Raw genomic sequence first — 19,847 nt, forward strand, 5'->3', positions numbered from 1 at the left:
CCAGCGACCCTAGTGAGGATCAAGCGGTTCGGAAAATGGATGGATGGATATATACACAGTATATACTGTATATATATGAGATGTCAAACGATTAAAATATTTAATCTAATTAAAAATGCAACTGTCATAATTAACTCAAATTCACTAAAAAATTATCATGATTCCTTACGCATTTTTTATCGTTTCTGAATTTCCTTTTATATATTTTTGTCTTATTTTTCCCCATTTTAATGCTCTCATCAACATGGAATCATGAATCAGTTTTCTATGTGCAAAATGCAAATATTTACTAAAATAACAATTTCGATTTTCGATTTTTCATGAACATTTTTCACTTGGAGCAGTTATTCACACATAATCTCTCACACAATATTACTGTACATCAACAACAGTGAAAAAAATATTTTGTCACACAACTGCTGCTTTAACAGCTCTTTTTATGGAATCAAAACAGAGCAATATAACATTATAAAGTGCACATCTAAGGTAAACTAGTACTCAGCCTATAGTGGATTTAAGCCATGTTTGCATACTTCATTTTTCTCAAGTTTGCTTTGAACACAGCAGTCAGGCTATGTTGATTCTGTTGGTCCTTCTTGCGCGGAAGTCTCTCTACGGTTTTGTGTAGACATCATTTCGGATGACTACACTTGGTTCGATGACAAAACTGAAGACGTTTTATTTTCGCTCGGTCGCTACCACTGCACCGCTGAACTTCACCGTCACTGTTTACTATTTGTATGGACACGGAACACTGTAACCTTCCACACAAAATAGTTCCAAACAAGCAACAATCGTGTCAGTGGCATACATCTTTATACCTGTATGATACAGGTAACTTTGGTCTTGTCAGTGGAACAATCTGGCAACTTTTTAAAAGTAAACTTTCCATTCATAAACTCTTTAAGTATCAGTTTTCGGTGTCTCGCGCTGCCGTGGCTGGCAAAACAAACGTGCGTGGACCTATGCAGCGCGCTTGTTGTTTTGTTTCTGGTTTATTTATAGAGCAACGTAACATCCGCTGTGACGTGTGCTGCGTTAATGTCACGAGAAAAAAATTAATCCCGTTAAAATTCATTTAAATTAATGCCAACAAAAACGCGCTAAACTGACAGCTCTAATATATATATGTGTGTGTGTGTGTGTGTGTGTCTGTGTGTGTATATGTATACACCTTTGAAACCAGTGATGGTCAGTGATTGGGGGAAGTTCTGTAAGATGATTCAAAAGTACTATATTTGTATAGAAGTTACAGCAGAATTATGACTTTGGTCTGAAAATTTCATTGAAACATCATGAAATGTCATGTTTATTGTTGTTTCATTGATTTTTGTTTTGTAATACAGATGTGGGCACGCTGTTTTCAAAGCTTATAATCATCAAACTATTTCATGTTGTCTCAAAAGGAGGTTTGTTTGTACAAATGCAGTCAGTTGACTTTGATGTTGACTGTAGCCAATTCATAACGTCGTACATGTTAAATTACACTTCACAACTGTCACGGCATCAAAAGCAAAAAAGAACAGGCTTTTTCTCATGATACTTTATTTAATAGTCTACAATTTCCCAATGTCCTTTGTATTGGTCTCAAAGAACACTGATCGACATGAATTTAGGTGTTATTGAGCTCATTGGGGATTTCCACATGACAAGTCTTTTCAGACAGACGGTCCGTTTGAACAAACCCAAAACACACACACAACAGTTACAAGTCCTAATCGAGGCCTGTTCAGGGAGTGCTTCCGTTTGTGGCTAGAATAGTGATGGCACCGACTGCCTCTTTACCATCAGGCACTTGTTTGAATACACCACAAAACAAAATTTGACAACAATAACAATAATCAGATTTTATATTTGAAATCGGACATTATTCCATCTCATACGTTATTCCATTCCAACCTCAAAGCATTTGAGGGGAATGTAAACAACAAAGATGGCTGATTCGGATCAATTGTTTGTTTTCTGGTTCAGCACCGACACCTCTGTCATGTCTTTTATGTCTTTTCACTCTTCTTGCTTGGCTCTCGACGAAGGCGGACGCTTTTGCTTTCTGCTCTTGTCCCCCCACCCCCACCCCCACCCTTCCCTGCTCGCCACTCAGTCCATGTGCTGTCTTTGTCTGACTTTTCCTAGCCTCCTGTCGTATTTTCATCCTAAAAACAAACATGGAATTGGTTGGCTGGTCTCTCGATGCCATCGACAAAATTTTCTCGATGAGAAGAGCAGGCAGTGGGGAGCCTACTTGCCCCTCGGGGACTTTGGCTGCTGGGTACACCCTAGATCCTTGGAGAAAGCGGAGAATGGTGTGCCTGTCAACACTGTCCGTTGAGGATGTGGATGACATCTACATTTTCGGCCTTCCAATAACAGGTATGCTGCTGTTTGGTGTTAGCAGTTTCCTGATCTATCGCAAAATTCAACCGACGGGAGCGGCTCTATTGGAAGTGAAGAGGCTGCCGGTCTAAGGATGGCATAGCGCGGATGTCCAACACTCAGACTCAGACTGTGCTCAACCGCAAACTGTTGCGGTTTGGAGCGTCTCTGCAAGATGGTCAAGAACTTGGAGAAACTGGAATCCGTGCTCAAATATTGACAGAAATCACGGATTTGGCTGATCGACGCCACGAAAGAGACATAAGCCACGGACTCAAGGCTGTCTTAAATTCTTGGGCAGCCTGCTACCAAAACAACATCTGCTATCTCGACCTTCCCCTGCTGAAAGTATGCACGGAAGCTAGTCCCCCACCATCACCCCCTCCTTCATACATTCCCTCGTTTCACCGTCTTCATTGTTTATGTCTTGTGACCTGTTGTAACTGTCATATGCTTGTGCAGGAGTTTTTTGCCTCACTCAAACTATCCTCAAAATGAGGGTAGTTCGAGCGTGGTTTTTTTTCTCCCCCTCTCCCTCCCTTGTGGTTTCTTTCTGACTTCCGGGTTGAGTGAACGCTGGCGCGTTTTGGCTGCCGCTGCTCAACCCGTGTTGTTTGGTGTTTTTTGTTATTGTAAAGTGTCCTTGGGTGTCTTGAAAGGCGCTTATAAATAAAATGTATTATTATTATTTATCAATAACGGGATATGCTACCTTCAAAGCATTTCACTCATTTCAACAAATAACTTTACGCAGTGAGATAACAGCATATCTTCACACAGTCAGTATAACTCACGTTGTGTTACGTATTTCCAATGACTAAATTAATGTAATGTAATGATAAATAAAGATAAATAACTATATGTTTGTAATCATTGTCAAGTGATGTCACATTGAAGCCGGTCAGTGATGTCAGGGTCCTTATTTTTTCCGACAATGCAACTGGGACCGTCCAGATTCAAGGGGGCATTCGAGTGCACTTTTACTGCGCGGAGGTTGGAAAAGCTCAACCTCCCACACTCCTCGAATGCAGCATTCGTTCTCTGGAGCCTCATTTATGATAGAAGTGTGCGTAAAGGATTTTAACATTCCCACGCAAAATATAAGCCTTTGTCCGAATATATACACGAAATGTCGTTTGCGCGTGAAGTTGCTTCCGCTTTGTATTTTTATTTATTTATTTATTTGTTTGTTTATTGCTCACTATCTTGGGTGGAAAGCATTTAATTGCATAACACACTTTTTGGTTGCTCTTAAAATGGTGCAGTCTTGCTGCATCGCTAGGTGTGACAATAATGCCAAGAGAGGAAAAAGATCAATGTCACTTTTGGATCCCGAAGGTACCGTATTTTTCCGGAGTATAAGTCACAGTTTTTTTCATAGTTTGGCCGGGGGTGGGACTTATACTCTGGAGCGATTTATGTGTGAAATGGTTAACAGATTGTACACGTCACATGTTATTTTCACATTAAACCACAAGAGGGTGCTCTCGGCCTGTGTTGACACTTTCCACGTTGGCGGTAACTGAGAAAAACAACTGACGATGACTCTGACGTAAGCGACGTAGAAGAGGAAGCGCTGCATCTTCTACCTCCGGAGTTGACGGAGTTGTTTAAAAGTGACCCAGAGCATGAAGATTTCATTGGATTTCGTGATTTGGAGTGACGCTGATGGTTTGGTAAATTTGTTAGCATGTACTTTGTGCTATAATTGTCTAAATAACTCTTAATATGTTATGTGAACATACCAGGCACATTCACAGTTCGTTGTTTAAGCGTCATGTAACCTTAGCATATCGTACACTTATTCAGCCTGTTGTTCTGTAGTTTTCAAGATGACAGGTATGTTTTTGGTGTTGGATTTTATCAAATAAATTTCCCCCAAAAATGCGACTTATACTCCAGTGCGACTTATATATGTTTTTTCCTTCTTAATTATGCATTTTTTGGGCTGGTTTATAATCCGGAGCGATGTATCATCCGAAAAATGCGGTAATCATGCACCAGGGCCCGGAGACAGAAGAAATTTCACAAACAGGCTAACTAGCGACTACAAGCTAGCGATAGCGGACGACTTCAACTTGTGAGCTGTATTGCTCACGAGCTGCCTGTATGAATTGAGTTAATATTTAGGGCACACTGCATTATAAGGCGCATTGAATATAATGCAATAGTGGCTGCAGTTGTGCTATGAATCCACTAGATGGTGGTACACTTAAGGGAATACAATACAATACAATACTGCTTTATTGAAACAGAACCTTCACAACCGCAGCAGCTGTAACAATTGAGAACTGGCCACAAACACGGACAGGAAACATAGAAGTACAAATGGCATTACAAAACAATAAATGAAAGACAAAAGCTATGAAGACAACTGATTCAACAAAAGGGCTCACATCCACAAGGGGCTAAATATCCTTCGAAGTCTTGCTTGTCTCCTTCTTCCTTTGTTTAGTCAGTAGTTAACTAAGCTTTTGGCATTATCTTCGTATCATAATGGCAGCACAGAGCTGAGAAAGTAGTTGTCTGTTTGAGTGTGTGTGTTGGGTAGAACCCTTTTAGGTTACAATTGCTGATAATCACCAATAGATGGCATAGGAACATTAACAGGTAAAACTCAATGGGGAATGTAGAGACTGGAACACCATATATAAGGCGCATCGGATTATAGGGCACGCTGTCGGCTTTTGGGAAAATTGAATGCTTTTAGAGGCGTCTTAAAGTGCAGAAAATACGGTTTTAGTATTCGAAAGTGCACTGTGGTCCTTTTTTAAAAATTTTTATGTTTTTGAAAATAAATGCTTTTGAGAGCCTTTCTGCCTTGCTTCCCTACATGTGGGTCCTCCCACGCACAAACCATGAAAGCTAACAAATATTACTGTTCCTAAAAAGGGACAAAGCCGAAAGTCAGACAACAACAGCTTACACCTTTGCCTGTGGCAAGTTGGCAACACTTGAGCCTGGAGTTAAAAAAAAAAAAAAATGCATTCTTTTCGCAGAGAAAAAAAATGCTTCCAAATCTGAACTGAACTAAGATTGAACATCAAACTTGGAACAGATTGTGTTTATCCTTGGAAAAAAATTGTAAAAATCTGTTCATGTTCTCTTTGGAACAGAATCTGAGACAGAAAAAAATGAACTTACGATGCCAACTAATCATTTTGTGCTCTCAATAAGAATGACTCATTTCCTAAATTCTTTGCCCCCACACCTCAAAAAATAGCAATAACTCAAATGTAACAAGGAAGGGAAATGATTTAATTAATTTACAAATTTTGATGAAAACATGCACGAAAACCCTGAAATAAGCCCATACGCTGGTTGACATGTTATCAGTGCAGTTATTGTGATGCATAAACAACAGATGGTGGCACTAGAAGAAACCCTTCTTCTAGTGCCACCATCTGGCTCCTTCCAGTTCCATATTCAGGGATCAATTGCGTCCGGATAAAACATTTTGCAGGCTCACCTGCTACCTCCAAAAACATGTTTACTCTATTTCACACAATCATCATGTACAGCACCTGCTGTACATGATGAAATCATGTGTACACACACCCATGAGGAGCTCCCAACACCTTTCTAGATGTGGGATAGAAAGACTTAGTTGAAGTCAGAGTGGAAAGACGCATTTATTTTTTTTCTCGTCTTGCTACTATTACTCCAATTCTTATTTTTCACGAGTGATGACAGCCTTTTTAAATTCAGCGATTCTCTATCTCAAGGTCAAACAACCACAAAGCTGACAACTTACTTACCTTATCTACGATTCTGTGAGGATGAACCGTTTAAATCGTATCCACAACAACGTTTGATCCACAAAGCAGCCAGTAAATCCAGCTGAGGTCTCCAGTTATTGGCTTTAGAATTTAATCATTTATCGTTCTTGGTCTATGAATCGATCCGTCCTTTAGCTGTCTCCTCAGCCACACAAAGCTACAACAGCTTCACTTCACACTGATCCCTGTTTGTAACATGTTTGTCCAAATAGTTTTTTAGGCTTCCTTCAATTGTTTGCCCAACTTAGTTGTCCTGTCGGCGTGAGTCAGCTTGCCTGATGGGGCTAAATATAGGGACGACACAAGGTGGAGGAGAAGAGCAAAACAGGAAACATACAAACTTGAATCAAAATACGCTTGTGGATTTGCTCATGCGGTCGACTATTGTAGCCCAGTAAAATTCAGGCTGATTTAACAAGCAACACGAGAGTCATACTTCCAAACGAGTGAAACATTTTTGAGTGACTCATTGTCCTATCGGGTTTGTTATTCTGCCCACTTCCCAAACGGAGTGGTCATAGAATGCATTTGTGCACGCGTGCATGTGTCTCCATTGTTCTGGATTCGTGTGTGTGAGGGTCAGCCCATCCCATATTCCCCTCTAATGACGTAATTTGCATTGTTTTGTCCCTATGGGCTTCTAAAAATGTCTGCCTAAACAAAATACACCGACCACACATCCTGCTGCCTGGCTGGACAAAAAGAATACAAGCCCTACTTTTATTGTCTCACGGTTTCAAAAGGGGTTCGGGGAGATTGGCGCTCTGGGGTTAGTGTGTGCATGTGTGTGAATGCAGGCATTCTACTCATACTAATTACTGATCAAATGGAGAGAAATGTTGATTGTTCTCAATCACGGCTACAATGCGACATAGCGGCTAGCTTCACGGTCAAGAGCTTCAGGGTTTTGAATCTCATCTCAGGCCCTGCTGTGTGGAATTTTCAAAAATGGCACGTAAGGTTATTTGGTGACTCCAAATTTTCGATGCGTGCGTGAATGCTTATTTGTCCTGTGGCTGGCTGGCAACCAGTTCAGGGTGTACTCCACCTCTCACTCAAGGGCAGCTGGGATTGGCTCCCAGCTCACCCATGACCCTAGTGAGGTCAAGTGATATAGAAAATGGATGGATGAATAGTTGAATAGTTCTATTCGAGGGCATTCAGAAATACAATGGAAAATCTACACAACAACTTGTAACAATCTGTTGTCTCCAGGGGCCAGGAACACTTTGTAAAGTAGTTTGTAAAGTAGGTACAGGAAATGATTGTCCTGTTAAAAGGGCTCCGGGAAGCAATGATTAGGCAACCAATGATTGCTTTTGGCCACATTTGCTCCGTTCACTTGCCTGCACTTTTAACAAAACCAAGTCTATTTGACCAAGAGTACAGTACAGTACACCATCATTTTCCTAACATAATGGCCTAACTCTTTTTTTTGGATGAGAAAATATAAAAAACTGAACCACGTATTGATTTACAAACATCAATGTTATATCCCTGGAGAACCCACTGGGTCAAATTTGGCCCCTATAAATGATGCTACTCAAATGCTACCCTTAAATCCCAAAGGGTCAAATTTGGCCCAAATCCTAAACTAGGATTAAAAATGACTAGGATTGAAAAAACATATTTTGGTGTTCAGGGAACATATAGCAGTCATTTAATGTATAATTCATCATTTTCCAAAGAAGAAAAGGGTTCTTGGGTTCTCCAGGGATATTTATGAATAATATCATTGCATGGGGTGGAATTGCATGATCTAAGAATGATTTTAGCAGAGATGGCCAGCATCTTGAGGATTGTGGAAGGCAAAAACAAAAATACTTCTTACATTAAAAAATCAAATACAATTGGGTGTGGGGGTCAAAATATGACTGAGGCCATTATTTTCAGGATGACGACATGGATTTTAGCATATCTTCAGAAGACCAACAATTGCTGTGGTGATCACCCCAACACAAGCAGCTCTAAAACTAGGTGATACTGTATGACCCAATTGTGATTTTTAAATGACATGTAACTGGAACATAGCCTTGAAAATCCATATTTCAAATATTCACGCATCTTTTCCACCATGGCTACGAGCCTTCTATTGATACCACAGTAAGAGATCAGTAAACTGAACATGATGTGGTCCTCCGAGGATTTTCATTGTAAAACAACTACAGCATGACAGAGGCCGGCTAGACTTACCTTTCAGTGAGCCACGCAAGCCGCCATCCGTCCCATAATCTTCAGTTGTCCGACCTCACAGAGTCACAAAATAGTATTCCACGAAGAGGTGAACTCCGTAGAGTAACTTCCTCGTGCACTCTCTCTCTCTCTTTCTACCCGCCGTCTCTCACACTTTGCATCTATTAATAGATTGTCCATTTACTGGGAAACAAAGGTTAGACGCTGGACAAAATTGGCTGTGGGGGCTAGTGACTGAAATAAGGGGTAATGGGTAATGAGAATAGTTATAATTTTCTTTAAAGGTGACATGAAGGATGAAAAATGACAGCACGCAGGACAGCGTTCCCTCCAATTTTCCACGGGTCTGAGCATTCACAAGTCCCTGAGCCTTGCTTAGATCACAGTGAATAACATCATACATTAAGAGGGTGGCTATACCAGAATCACACCTGTCCAAAAGAGAAATCATAACAAGTTACCTAATATTGGTATATTAAAAAAATCTAACCACCTACAATGTTGTGAAAAAGTATTTTCCCCCTTCCTGACTTCCGTATTCTTCGCATATTTATCAAATACAAATGTTTCAATTCATCACAAAAAAAAAAAAAATATCACACAGAGACAACCAAGGACATAAAAATGCACTTTCTAAGTGCCAGTTTAATTTATAACGGCACAAAAAAAAATCCAAAACTACCTGTCCCTATGTGACAAAGTAATTGCTCCTTGAACCTAATAATAGGCTGTGCCACCCTTGGCAACAATAACTGAAATCAAGTGTTTGCGATAATTGGTGATGAGTCTTTCACATCGCTGTGAAGGAATTTTGGCCCATTCTTCTTCGCAGAAATCAGGAAAGGGGGCAAATACTTTTTCACGGCATTGTACAAACTAAAATTATAGAAGTGTGGACCTGTCAATGTGGAGTAGAAATATTTTGAATGGAAAATGCTTTGAATGTATCCACAAACACATTCAAACATACTCGTTGGCTAAATGCTACAAATGTAGCATTTACCCATTATGCCATGGTAGTATTAATGTGTGCATGAGCACCTCAAGAAAAAGTCATTTTAAACGCATTTTTAAAAATCATTTGGCCTACACTATACTAAATGAAATAAGCAAACATTGTCCATTTGGGGCAGCATGGTGGTCAACTGGTTAGCATTTCTGTCTCACAGTGCAGAGGTGCCGGGTTCAATTCCAGCACCGGCCTTCCTGTGTGGAGTTTGTATGTTCTCCCCGTGTCTGCGTGGGTTTTCTCCGGGTACTCCAGTTTCCTTCCACATTCCAAAAACATGCGTGGCAGGTAAATGGAATACTCTAAATTTTCCAGCGCAGATGGTTGTTCATCTTTGTGTGGCCTGCGATTGGCTGGCAATCGGTTCAGGGTGTCCCCCGCCTACTGTCCGAAGACAGCTTGGATAGGCTCCAGCACACCCTGCGACCCTTGTGAGGATAAGCGGACCATAAAAATGGATGGATGGATTTACAATGTCAAGAGACACTCAAACCAATCGCCTTTATATTTAACTGTTCGTCAAAAATTACCAGCCTGCATTGCTTCAATGTGATGCTTTGAAGAAACCAGTTTGAATTAAATGGACAAGCAGACATTTGACCTCTTAAAAGAATTTAAATAACCATATTCACTTGTACTAGATGGACAAAATAATCAGGTTTTCGCAGTTTGTCGAAATGTGAATATGGCCTTTGAACACACGCGGATGTCATTTTAATAACACCTGCCAAAAAGAAAACATACATTTCATACAACCGTGTTAATATTCTTCACAACACGGTACATATCAAGTAATTTGCGATTTCATCTTGGGTGTTGCATGCAGACTATGTGGACGGGCACTGGCTGTACATGAAAAGTGCATTTGTCGAATGTCCTCTTCGATATGAAAGCAAAAAAAGCAAATGCGTGTTCCGAGGGCATCAACTCTGTAGGAACAAAAGAAACAGGCTAAGCTTGAAGTAAAAAAAAAAAAAGAAGCCAATTTCGAGTTACCACTGCATCATGTGAAGAAGGCACATGAGCAAAATAACTATTGATCTGCAAAGCGGTGTCAAAACCTGTCCTTGTCATTTGACCTTTTGACATTACAGGGTCAAATAATTACTTTTGAAAAACATTCAAATTGAAAAACTTTCCAACCCTCGTTCGTGCTTCCTGTTGGAGCTCAAAGGCAAGTTCAATGGCAGTCAAAACTATCAGCTGATGTTAGCATGTGCATGATTGACAAGTGGTGAACACATTTGCGTCGGCATTCCAGGATTGGGGTGGTGCGATTCTTTGCCCTGTTCCTTTGGGGAGTTTGCAAGTTCTCTCTATGGTTGTGTGGGTTTTCTCCAGGTACTCCAGTTGCCTCCCACATTTAAAAACTGTGCCCGTTAGGTAATTGAAGACTACATTTTCCTTAGGGGTCCATGGTATGGTTAACATATATTTAATGTTGGTGGCAGTGTGACCCTTGAAAAATTTGGGGTTCAGCTTTTGAAGTAACACTCTGTGCAAAGAACATTTCTTGAAATGACATGACAAACGAGGTGAAGGCAATGGAATATTTATAGTCAAATTAACATACCACCTATGAGATCATACATTTTAGTTTATTCAAAAACACCCACATTAAGTATTAAAAATGTCATATATATATATTTCAAATCTATTAAATAGAAGAAGTCAGTCATCACACTCACAGTGAACAGATGGGGAATGCAGAAAGAAAATGAGACTCATATGAGTGCAATGTTCAGATACGTTTCAAGTGTTTTGCAATTTGGGCAAATTTGCTAGAAACCAAACCAGGAAGATTTCACTCATGTTGCTGATTGAATCTGAGAACTTTTTTTGAAGCTGCTCTTCTCAAAAATGCTTTTTCAGGAGGTGTGTACGTGTGTGTGTGTGTGTGTGTGTGTGTGTGTGTGTGTGTGTGTGTGTGTGTGTGTTTCAGTCTCTTGTGGCCCAGTCCAGTCAATTCACACTCACTGTGTGTGTGCTGATGTTTGGCGTGTCACTGTCTCCAAACAATAGTTTGGTTTTTCAGAGGGAGTGAAGCCTGGAAGGCATACACACCGGTAGGAACCCACTGTGTTGATGCATCTTGCATTTTTACACAGCGACATGCGATCGTTGAGTTCCGAACATTCGTTTACATCTGGGGGATAGACAAAAGAGAGACACGTCAGTAATCATATCAATGAAATCATTTCAGCGGAACGACATTGTGCAATGTGCGTGCGTTGCATATGGACTCGGCTCTTACCGATGCAGGCCATGCGAGGCGGGTCCAACGTGTAGCCATCAAAGCATTCACAGGTGTAACCCTCTTGGACTCGAACACATCGACCGTTTTCGCAGCCGTTCAATATGCCACACTCCTCTGCTCGCAAGCCCTCGAATGCCTTGAATGGATCTGTCACATTAATGATGACAAAGTTTGCATTTTTTAAATGAATGTCGTGAAGGATGCCTGTAATTTGGTTCTTGGTCTGGACCAAAACAGAAAATCAACTGTCATCTTCATGTCTTAGTAAACTCAAATTTCAAAACTTGATCATGTCTAACAAAACTCTGTGTTCCTATGGTTTTACAGTGTATTTACCACCTACAGTAATCCCGGCTGGATTACTATAATGCACTTTACTTTGAAGTCAGCCAATCCTCCATTAAGCGTCTCCAGTTGGTCCACAATGCTGCTGCTTGCCTCTTGACTGGTACTTGTAAGAGGGAGCACATAACTCCTACTCTGGCATCCCTTCACTGGCGTCCCATACATTTTAGAGTTCTTTTTAAGATCCTATTATTTGTTTTCAAATCTCAAAATGGCCTCGCTCCACCTTACCTCTCTGAGTTCCTCCACCCCTACACACCTACCCGCCTCAGGTCTGCGGACCAGACATTATTAGACGTACCAAGAACTAAGCGGCGGCTCAGAGGGGATGGAAGGTGGTTGCTTTAAAGTGCTCTATAAATACAGTTGAGTCATTCATCCATTATCAAGACCGCTTGTCCTCGTAAGGGTCACGGGTGAGATGGAGAGAGACTGTACACCCTGGACTGGTCACCAGTCAATTGCACGACATATTCAATGTACGGTTGTGAGTTTGCCAATGTCGTGTTTATTATTTAGAAGGGTTATTTGATTATACTTGGCAGATCAATAATGTTTGTAATTACAATACTTGATTAAATTAGAAATAATGGCAAGGTGTTTGCTACTAGTGCTAGCTAGTAACTGGTAGCTAACTCATTCAGCAATGAGCTTCGGTGCACACTAGCTCCATGTAAGTTAAGCTTTTGAGTCTTTTATGTGATGTTTACCTTAACCGTTTTACCTGGGGATCCTAGAACACCTCAGCAACTTAAAAGTAGTCCGACATTGCGGACTCACCGAGATCATCGTCATAACAATTTGATGCGACTCCCAGTTCTCTTTATTTAACAAGCATAAATTAAAAAAAAAAAAATACTCGAAGACAAGCCGTCTACGTTACTCATTCTGCTATGCAAGTAGGTAGCTGTGAGGATGTAATTCTCCTTTCTGTTGACAATGGCTCGAGCAATGAAAACAGTAGGTTTCTCCACTACATAAAGATGAACATCAGACCACTTTGTAACATCTTCCTCCCACTCTGTCACCCCCTACGATAAAGTTGCTTTCAACGGAGCAATGTTTGTTTTTTAGAATGAATTTCACAATCCTTTTCAGTTAGTCGGCTAGTGTACATCAAGAGCCAACAATGCGCGCGCATCCCAAAGACATCATCTTTGTTCACAAACTGGAAATGGGTCGTTCAAAAAGAGCAATGTATTGCTTTGTGTCAGATCGTTACCTAACACCCCTAAGAAATAGCCATTCACACTAGAACTACAATGATTCTGTTGCATTGCAACGGTGATTGAAATTCTATTAATTATTCAGACCCATCACTGATGGTATAGTGGTACACTCGCCTGACTTGTGTGCGGGCAGCGTGGGATCGGTTCCCACTCAGTGACAGTGTGAATGTGGGTGTGAATAATTGGTTGTCTCTACATGTGCCCTGCGACTGACTTGCAACCAGTTGAGAGTGTAGTCCGCCTTTCGCCCAAAGTCAGCTGGGATAGGCTCCAGCTTCCCCTGCAACCCTGTTCAGGATTAGCGGTGTTGAAAATGGATGGATAATTATTCAGACCTATTTACACCTATGGACTATGGCGAGTCTTCAATTAACCCTTTCAGGGACAGCGATTGCTACAGTGGACAGCCTATCATGTTATCAGGAGACAGGGTGCATGAAAGAGTTAACCCAGGGATCAGCAACCCAAAATGTTGAAAGAGCCATATTGGACCAAAAAAACAAATACGGCTGGAGCTGCAAAAAATTAAAAGCCTTATAATGAAGGAAACACATGCTGTATGTATCTATATTAGCTATATTAGCCTACAATCAAAATGACTACGTTGGCTACAAATACACAATGAGCCTTCATGATTAAATGTTTTTTTTCCCCTGCAGTGCATTAACGCAGGGTTGCCCAACCTTTTTTGACCGAAGATCTACTTTTCGATCAACCAGCCTCCCGAGATTGACCAGTTACCGCACGCGAGCATACGCACACACTTACACGCGCGTGCCGAGGCATGGGACGCGCTTTTGCAGCGTGTTAACTATCGTTGCTCACGTGTACCGTTTAAAAATGCTCCTATCTGCCCTCCAGATTCCCATTCTATGCCAGTACCCTCGGTGAATTGGACATGAAACTCCCTTTTTCTCTTTTTTTTTCTCGAAATAACAGCCCCCTCGGTGAATTGGACATGAAACTCCCTTTTCTTTTTTTTTTCTCGAAATAACAGCCACCTGTCTGGTACCCCACCCTGCTAATAGAAACGTGTGTCACAGGCTGTGCCGCAAATCTTCGTTGACAGAAATGTTGAAATTTAATATTTATTCTACACATTTTTAAAGCATTGGAAAAAGTTAATAATGTTTGTCTTCCTACAGAAACCATATTAAAATAGATTTCCCTCTCCAATCTTTTTCCATTTTCAAACATTTTTGAAAAGCTCCAAGGAGCCACTAGGGTGGTGCTAGAGAGCCGCATTCGGCTCCGGAGCCGCAGGTTGCCGACCTCCGGGTTAACCTAACATGCCTTTATGGAACTGACATTTACGATGGCTGACATTGTGGTAAAAAGTAAACTATATACTGCTGTGATCTCCCATCTGTTGAAGGACAATTGTGCAGAGGACATTTTCTGGGATTACAGCCAAAGTCACTTGCTTGAAAGAACGCGACAGTATGTGAACCACTACAAGAGAAATTACTTAGTTATGCTTGATGCCTGGTTTAAATGACATTCGACTGCAGCTGATCAGTTTCCAATTTGGACCTCAGTAGAGCATAATGATGCACACTGTCAGAATCCTGTTAGAAGGGGAAAATTGCAACATTACTCACACAAGATGGCAGCAAAGCACTGAAGAACAACTTTGGGTGATGTTTGTGGTCAGTGGGGAAAGCTGGCCGGTCAGTGTGCCCCTTTTTCTTTCATCAACTGTTTAGTTGAAACACTCAGATAAAACTAGAATCTAGTCACACAAAAGATAGCCGTGTGTGTGTGTGTAACAAGAAAAGGTACACAAGTCACATTCTGTTCCACAACAAGGTGGAGGCAAACCTCCCTGTTCTGGAGCCCAAATAGAAGGTTGATTCTTTTCACCTGAACATTGTTTCAATCAGACTTTGGAGTAATTGAATACATGTACTGTATATCAATACATGTATTCATGATATATACATATATTATGTATATCAGGATAACTGTAATCTATGACAGTTTCAGAAATAATGGTCAGATGCAGAGTTATTATACAGTTATTAAAATGTGTGATTATTTGTGTGCACGTGCGAGACGGGGGCGGGGTATTAAAATTAACTGCTAAGTTTGTCTTCAGAAGATTAATTTGACCTTTCCATGTCACAAGTTATACCAAACACTGTTCATGTGGCAAGGTATGAAAAACACACACATATATATGTAATTTGTTTTGTTCTTTTTTCATATTGGAGTAATCCGATGGTAGTTCAACGTAATCAAGTTACTTTTTAATGGAACCTGGATTACATTGTGAACTATGTTTTTAACATATAACTAGTTACTGTATCTGAATACCTTTTTAAATGAACACTGACAATCCTGTTGACATTTAAGGGGGGTAAATTGAGGACCCTGTACAGCAGAACCTCCAAAGTTGAATGTTTCCACCAACATGTGGCTATAGTTTGCCAATGTGAGCGATAGATGCAGTTTGGCTAACCTGCCAATCGGAAGAATAGTGACAATGCGGTTTACATGGTCTTGCCAATTTAGTGACTTTAAGTGTGCACTTGAACAACTGTTTTTCCTAAATGACAAATCTAGCCAATTTCGACTGTAGCCTCCCTCCTGTTGAAAATTTAAACCTCATCATATTTGGCATCAAGGCGGCCCATGGTCGACTGGTTAGCACATACCTGTAGGTGTCCAACTCATGTCCTGGAGGGCCACTGTCCTGCATGTTTTCCAATTCTCCCTGTTGCAACACACCTGATTCAAATGAACAGGTTCAATGTCAGGCTTCCGCAGAGCTTGCTGATGATCTGATCATTTGAATCAGGTGTGTTGCAACAGGGAGACTTGGAAAACATGCAGGACAGTGGCCCTCCAGGACCTGAGTTTGACACCTATGGGTTAGCACGTCAACCTCACTGTGCAGAGGTGCAGGTTTCTATTACAAGCCCCAGCTTTCCTATGTGGAATTTGCATGTTCTTTCCGTGCCTGCGTGGGCTTTCTCTAGGTACTCCGGTTTCCTCCTACATTCCAAAAACATGCATGGCAGGTTAATGGAACACTCGAAATTGTCCCTAAGTATGATTATGTATGTGTGCGAATGGTCGTTCATTTAAGTGTGCCCTGCGCTTGACTGGCAACCAGTTCAGGGTGTCCCCCGCCTACTGCCCGAAGACAGCTGGGATAGGCTCCAGCACCCCCCGTGTCACTTGTGAGGAGAAGTGGATTAGAAAATGGATGGATATTTGGCTACAGCGCATAAAGGTCTGAAAAGAGCAGAACATTGTTATTAGTAGCTCTAACTCAATCATGTTTGAAGTAATTCAGTTAAGAATAAATACTTTTTTTTTACAAATAACAATTTTCTTAAATTATAATTGGGTCATTACAGCTTCCAGGTAGCTACAAAATTCCAATCAATTCACCTTATTTTCCAAAATTCATCAGTTCAACTATTGTGAAAGTTGTTGTCCATATTGTCCATATTAACCTTGCTCTCTGTTCTTAAAAAAACTACAGCCTGCCAGTTCTGCCTTTATAATTTTCTTCTGAGAAATAGAAATAGAAATACAAGTACTTACATTCCTCATTGTCATAAAACGGCAGGGCAGGATGTTCCTCAGGTGATGGTGAATAGTCCGGGCTCACTTCATATTCATCCACTGGACCAGCGACAAGGGCATCATGGCCGTAAGGATGCCGCCCGGCAAGGTTACACATGGACGCATAATCAGCTAAGACAGCAAAAAGAAAAAAAGTTGAGGATATTTTCGGGGAAAAAACACTGCAGTACTTCGAGAAAATAAGCAAAAAGACATTGCTAGCCTAATACATTACCAAGACGACCAAACTCAACCAAGAACAGCATTGAACTCGAACCAAAGGCTCCATTAGCTACCAATACTGGTTAACAGTCAAAGTCCAGTGCCATTCAAACTGAGCATAGGACTTAAAAAACACCTTGATTAAAAGCCAGGTAACTCAATGAACTTGTAAAATCTATTAAAAACAAAGCAATGTGCAGCCCGAGGTTGTTCATACAGCTAATCACATTTATCCACACTAAGTTTGGATCAAAACAGCTGGACAACACCACTCATCCATATGTAAGAAGAGACTGAAATCTGCTAAAAGACCTCATGGTGGGTCCATGCAGGCCAGACGATGCCGCAGTTAAGAAACCGCCAGTTTATTTCAAATGAAAATGCTGCCCCAGGATTGCGGCTGTGCTGGAGCCTATCCCAGCCATCTGTGGGCAATAGGCGGGGTACACCCTGAACTGGTTGCCAGCCAATCGCAGGCCACACATAGGCAACCTATTATTCACACTCACAAACACACCTACGGACAATTGCGAGTGTTCCATTAACCTACCACAAGTGTAAGAGGAAGCCAGAGTGCCTGGAGAAAACCCACACAGGCACAGGGAGAATATGCAAACTCCACACGAGAAGGCAGAAGGCCAGATTCGAACCCCTCACCCCTGCACTGTGATGTCGGTTATGCTAACCAGTCGACCACCGTGCCACCCGGCCATGAACATAACTGGACAATACCCAGTGGCAATAATAATCACGATGCATCAACAGATGAAAACCCAAAGAGGAAGAAGAAGTCTTGTGGAGGGCCAAGTCTGTAAACGGATCGACAGAGCAAGTTGATATAATCAAGGAATTGGTACTTAATTTAAATAAGGTATGGGATAGTGGCCTGAAGTACAGCACAGAGATCATGGGAGCACAAGACGCTTCTTGGGAACTACAATCATACAGGATGCAGGGTCGTATCACAAAGGAGAAACACATTAAGGCAAGAAATTAAGACTGGACTGCTGATGAGCTATAAAAAGTTCTTGGGTGCACTTGATGAAAACTCAAAAGAGCAGAGCGAATTTTAAACAATTACTTCTCCATTTAGCAGCCAGAGTATTGGACAAGGTGCAAATGAAGATCAACGAGTGCCGGCAGCTGAGAGGAAAACAGGAGCATTGTGTGGGAGGGAGTCGCTAGATCGCAAATTAGGAGCGCTTACAGCAGATTACTGCTACAAAAGCCAATGTCCAAAAGCCACTTTCTAGGCCCTGTTTTGCCATTTGCAGTCAAATAAGAAATCCCAGATCGTGTGGCAGATTCAACCTGGTATTACATACTGTAACAGTAACAGTGTCCTGTTTACTATACGGCATAGTGTACCTGTGTTTTTGGGCGGGCATAAGGCACAGTCCATTCCCCATGCCTCTCCAAAGAGACAGCAGCACTCTGTGAATGTTGTCTTCCTGTCGTGACCCACCGGCAGAGTACATGTCATGGATTCTGTCACCTTCTGCCAGCAGATACCTTGGAAGTCCATCTGTCCCACCTCATGTTGGTCTGGGGGTAGGGACGGACACACACACACGCACACACACACACACGCACACACGCACACACACACACACACACACACACACACACACACACACACACACACACACACACACACACACACACACACACACGCACACACACACTTCTTTTCACTTTTTCATGCACCCTGTAACCTGATAACATGATAAGCTGTCCACTGTAGTAACGGCTGTCCCTGAAAGGGTTAAACATAGATCCAAAATATGTGCGAAAATCACATTATAATTTATTACTCGTCTAGCTTTATTTGAGCAAAAACGTAAATCTTACCTGCTACATCAGGAACAAAGATGCAGCTGTTACTGTTGGGATCCAACACCATAGGGTGATTACAGAAACAAATGTATGACCCTTCGGTGTTCAAACACTGAGCGCCAACACACACCGACTCATCAAGGCACTCATTTATGTCTAGTAGAAAATAATTAGAGATAAAACAAAACGTGGATTACTTTGTGGTAAAACACTCAACACTAGAATGAAAAAAAATCCTTTGGTGTGACACTAACGATCTATCTGTCCTTTTCTATGGCTTATCCATGAGCTGGAGTTTATCCAGTTGACTTTGGGTGAGGGGTGGAGGCAAAAGATCTTTCTTTCGCACTCACACCGATTCTTTGGTTGACCAAAAAAATGCACGGAAAAGCCCACGCAAATGAGAACACAATTCAAACTGAATTCACACAGAAAGGTCAGGGCCGATATCTGAACCCACATCTTCGCCTGCATCACAGCTGTTAAATTATTTGACAGAAAATTTTATCCAGTATATTGGGTGAAAGCAGTCGAGCGCACACACACCTCTGCACTCCAGTTTGGCAGGGTCATAGTCTTGTCCCGTCTTGCAGTAACACTCGTAGCTGCCCACCGTGTCCTGACAGAAGCCTCCTTTGCACACCTCCTGACCGAACAGCATGCACTCGTCTGCATCTGCAAAAGGCATGTCAATAATCACGATGTGCAATTTGAGCTTACAGTCGTTTCAGAAAATGTTTGGCACGCAGCTGCGCACAACGTACAAGGTCAAAGAATTGTAATAACGACACTGACAATTTTTTTTCATGAAATGTCACACCCCAAGCGATAGGATTTGTTTTCTTAGCTTACTTTTGTAGCTCTCAGCTGTCGGGACTTCATAAGGCAAATCTCCACTTGGGATAAATCCTTTTCCAGACGGACACATCTGGTTGAACTGGTCTGAAATGAGGCAGGGATTTGGATATTAATTCGGCAGCACAAAAAAAATAAAAATAAAAATCCGTTGCTTGAGAAGCTCAGCTCAT

General features: G+C 41.4%; 2 protein-coding genes across 9 annotated transcripts in view; both read right to left on the reverse strand.

Annotated features, from left to right (window-relative positions):
- The window catches only part of rasgrp3 (RAS guanyl releasing protein 3 (calcium and DAG-regulated)), a 30,587-nt gene extending 22,148 nt beyond the window's left edge, over positions 1-8,439 (reverse strand). The window contains exon 1 of one of the 2 annotated variants that reach the window (XM_086121556.1): positions 8,346-8,439. The gene's annotated coding sequence lies outside the window, so the exon portion shown is untranslated. Of the gene's footprint in view, positions 1-6,131; positions 6,552-8,345 lie in introns of those variants that run through there. The other variant, XM_086121557.1, reaches the window with a different exon arrangement.
- Positions 8,440-10,890: 2,451 nt separating this feature from the next.
- ltbp1 (latent transforming growth factor beta binding protein 1) overlaps positions 10,891-19,847 on the reverse strand; it is a 92,899-nt gene continuing 83,942 nt past the window's right edge. For all 7 annotated transcript variants that reach the window (XM_086121996.1, XM_086121993.1, XM_086121997.1 and 4 more), the window contains 7 exons: positions 19,672-19,761; positions 19,366-19,494; positions 18,835-18,975; positions 18,352-18,528; positions 16,741-16,893; positions 11,609-11,758; positions 10,891-11,500 (listed from right to left, as the gene is read on the reverse strand). In XM_086121996.1, the coding sequence (XP_085978122.1) occupies positions 11,328-11,500; positions 11,609-11,758; positions 16,741-16,893; positions 18,352-18,528; positions 18,835-18,975; positions 19,366-19,494; positions 19,672-19,761 (1,013 nt within the window). In that variant the 3' untranslated portion in view covers positions 10,891-11,327. The remainder of the gene's footprint in view (positions 11,501-11,608; positions 11,759-16,740; positions 16,894-18,351; positions 18,529-18,834; positions 18,976-19,365; positions 19,495-19,671; positions 19,762-19,847) is intronic.

Source organism: Hippocampus guttulatus, chromosome 10, assembly GCF_054856545.1.
Source record: "Hippocampus guttulatus isolate MCC_2025c chromosome 10, RoL_Hgut_1.0, whole genome shotgun sequence".
NCBI classification, from domain to species: domain Eukaryota; kingdom Metazoa; phylum Chordata; class Actinopteri; order Syngnathiformes; family Syngnathidae; genus Hippocampus; species Hippocampus guttulatus.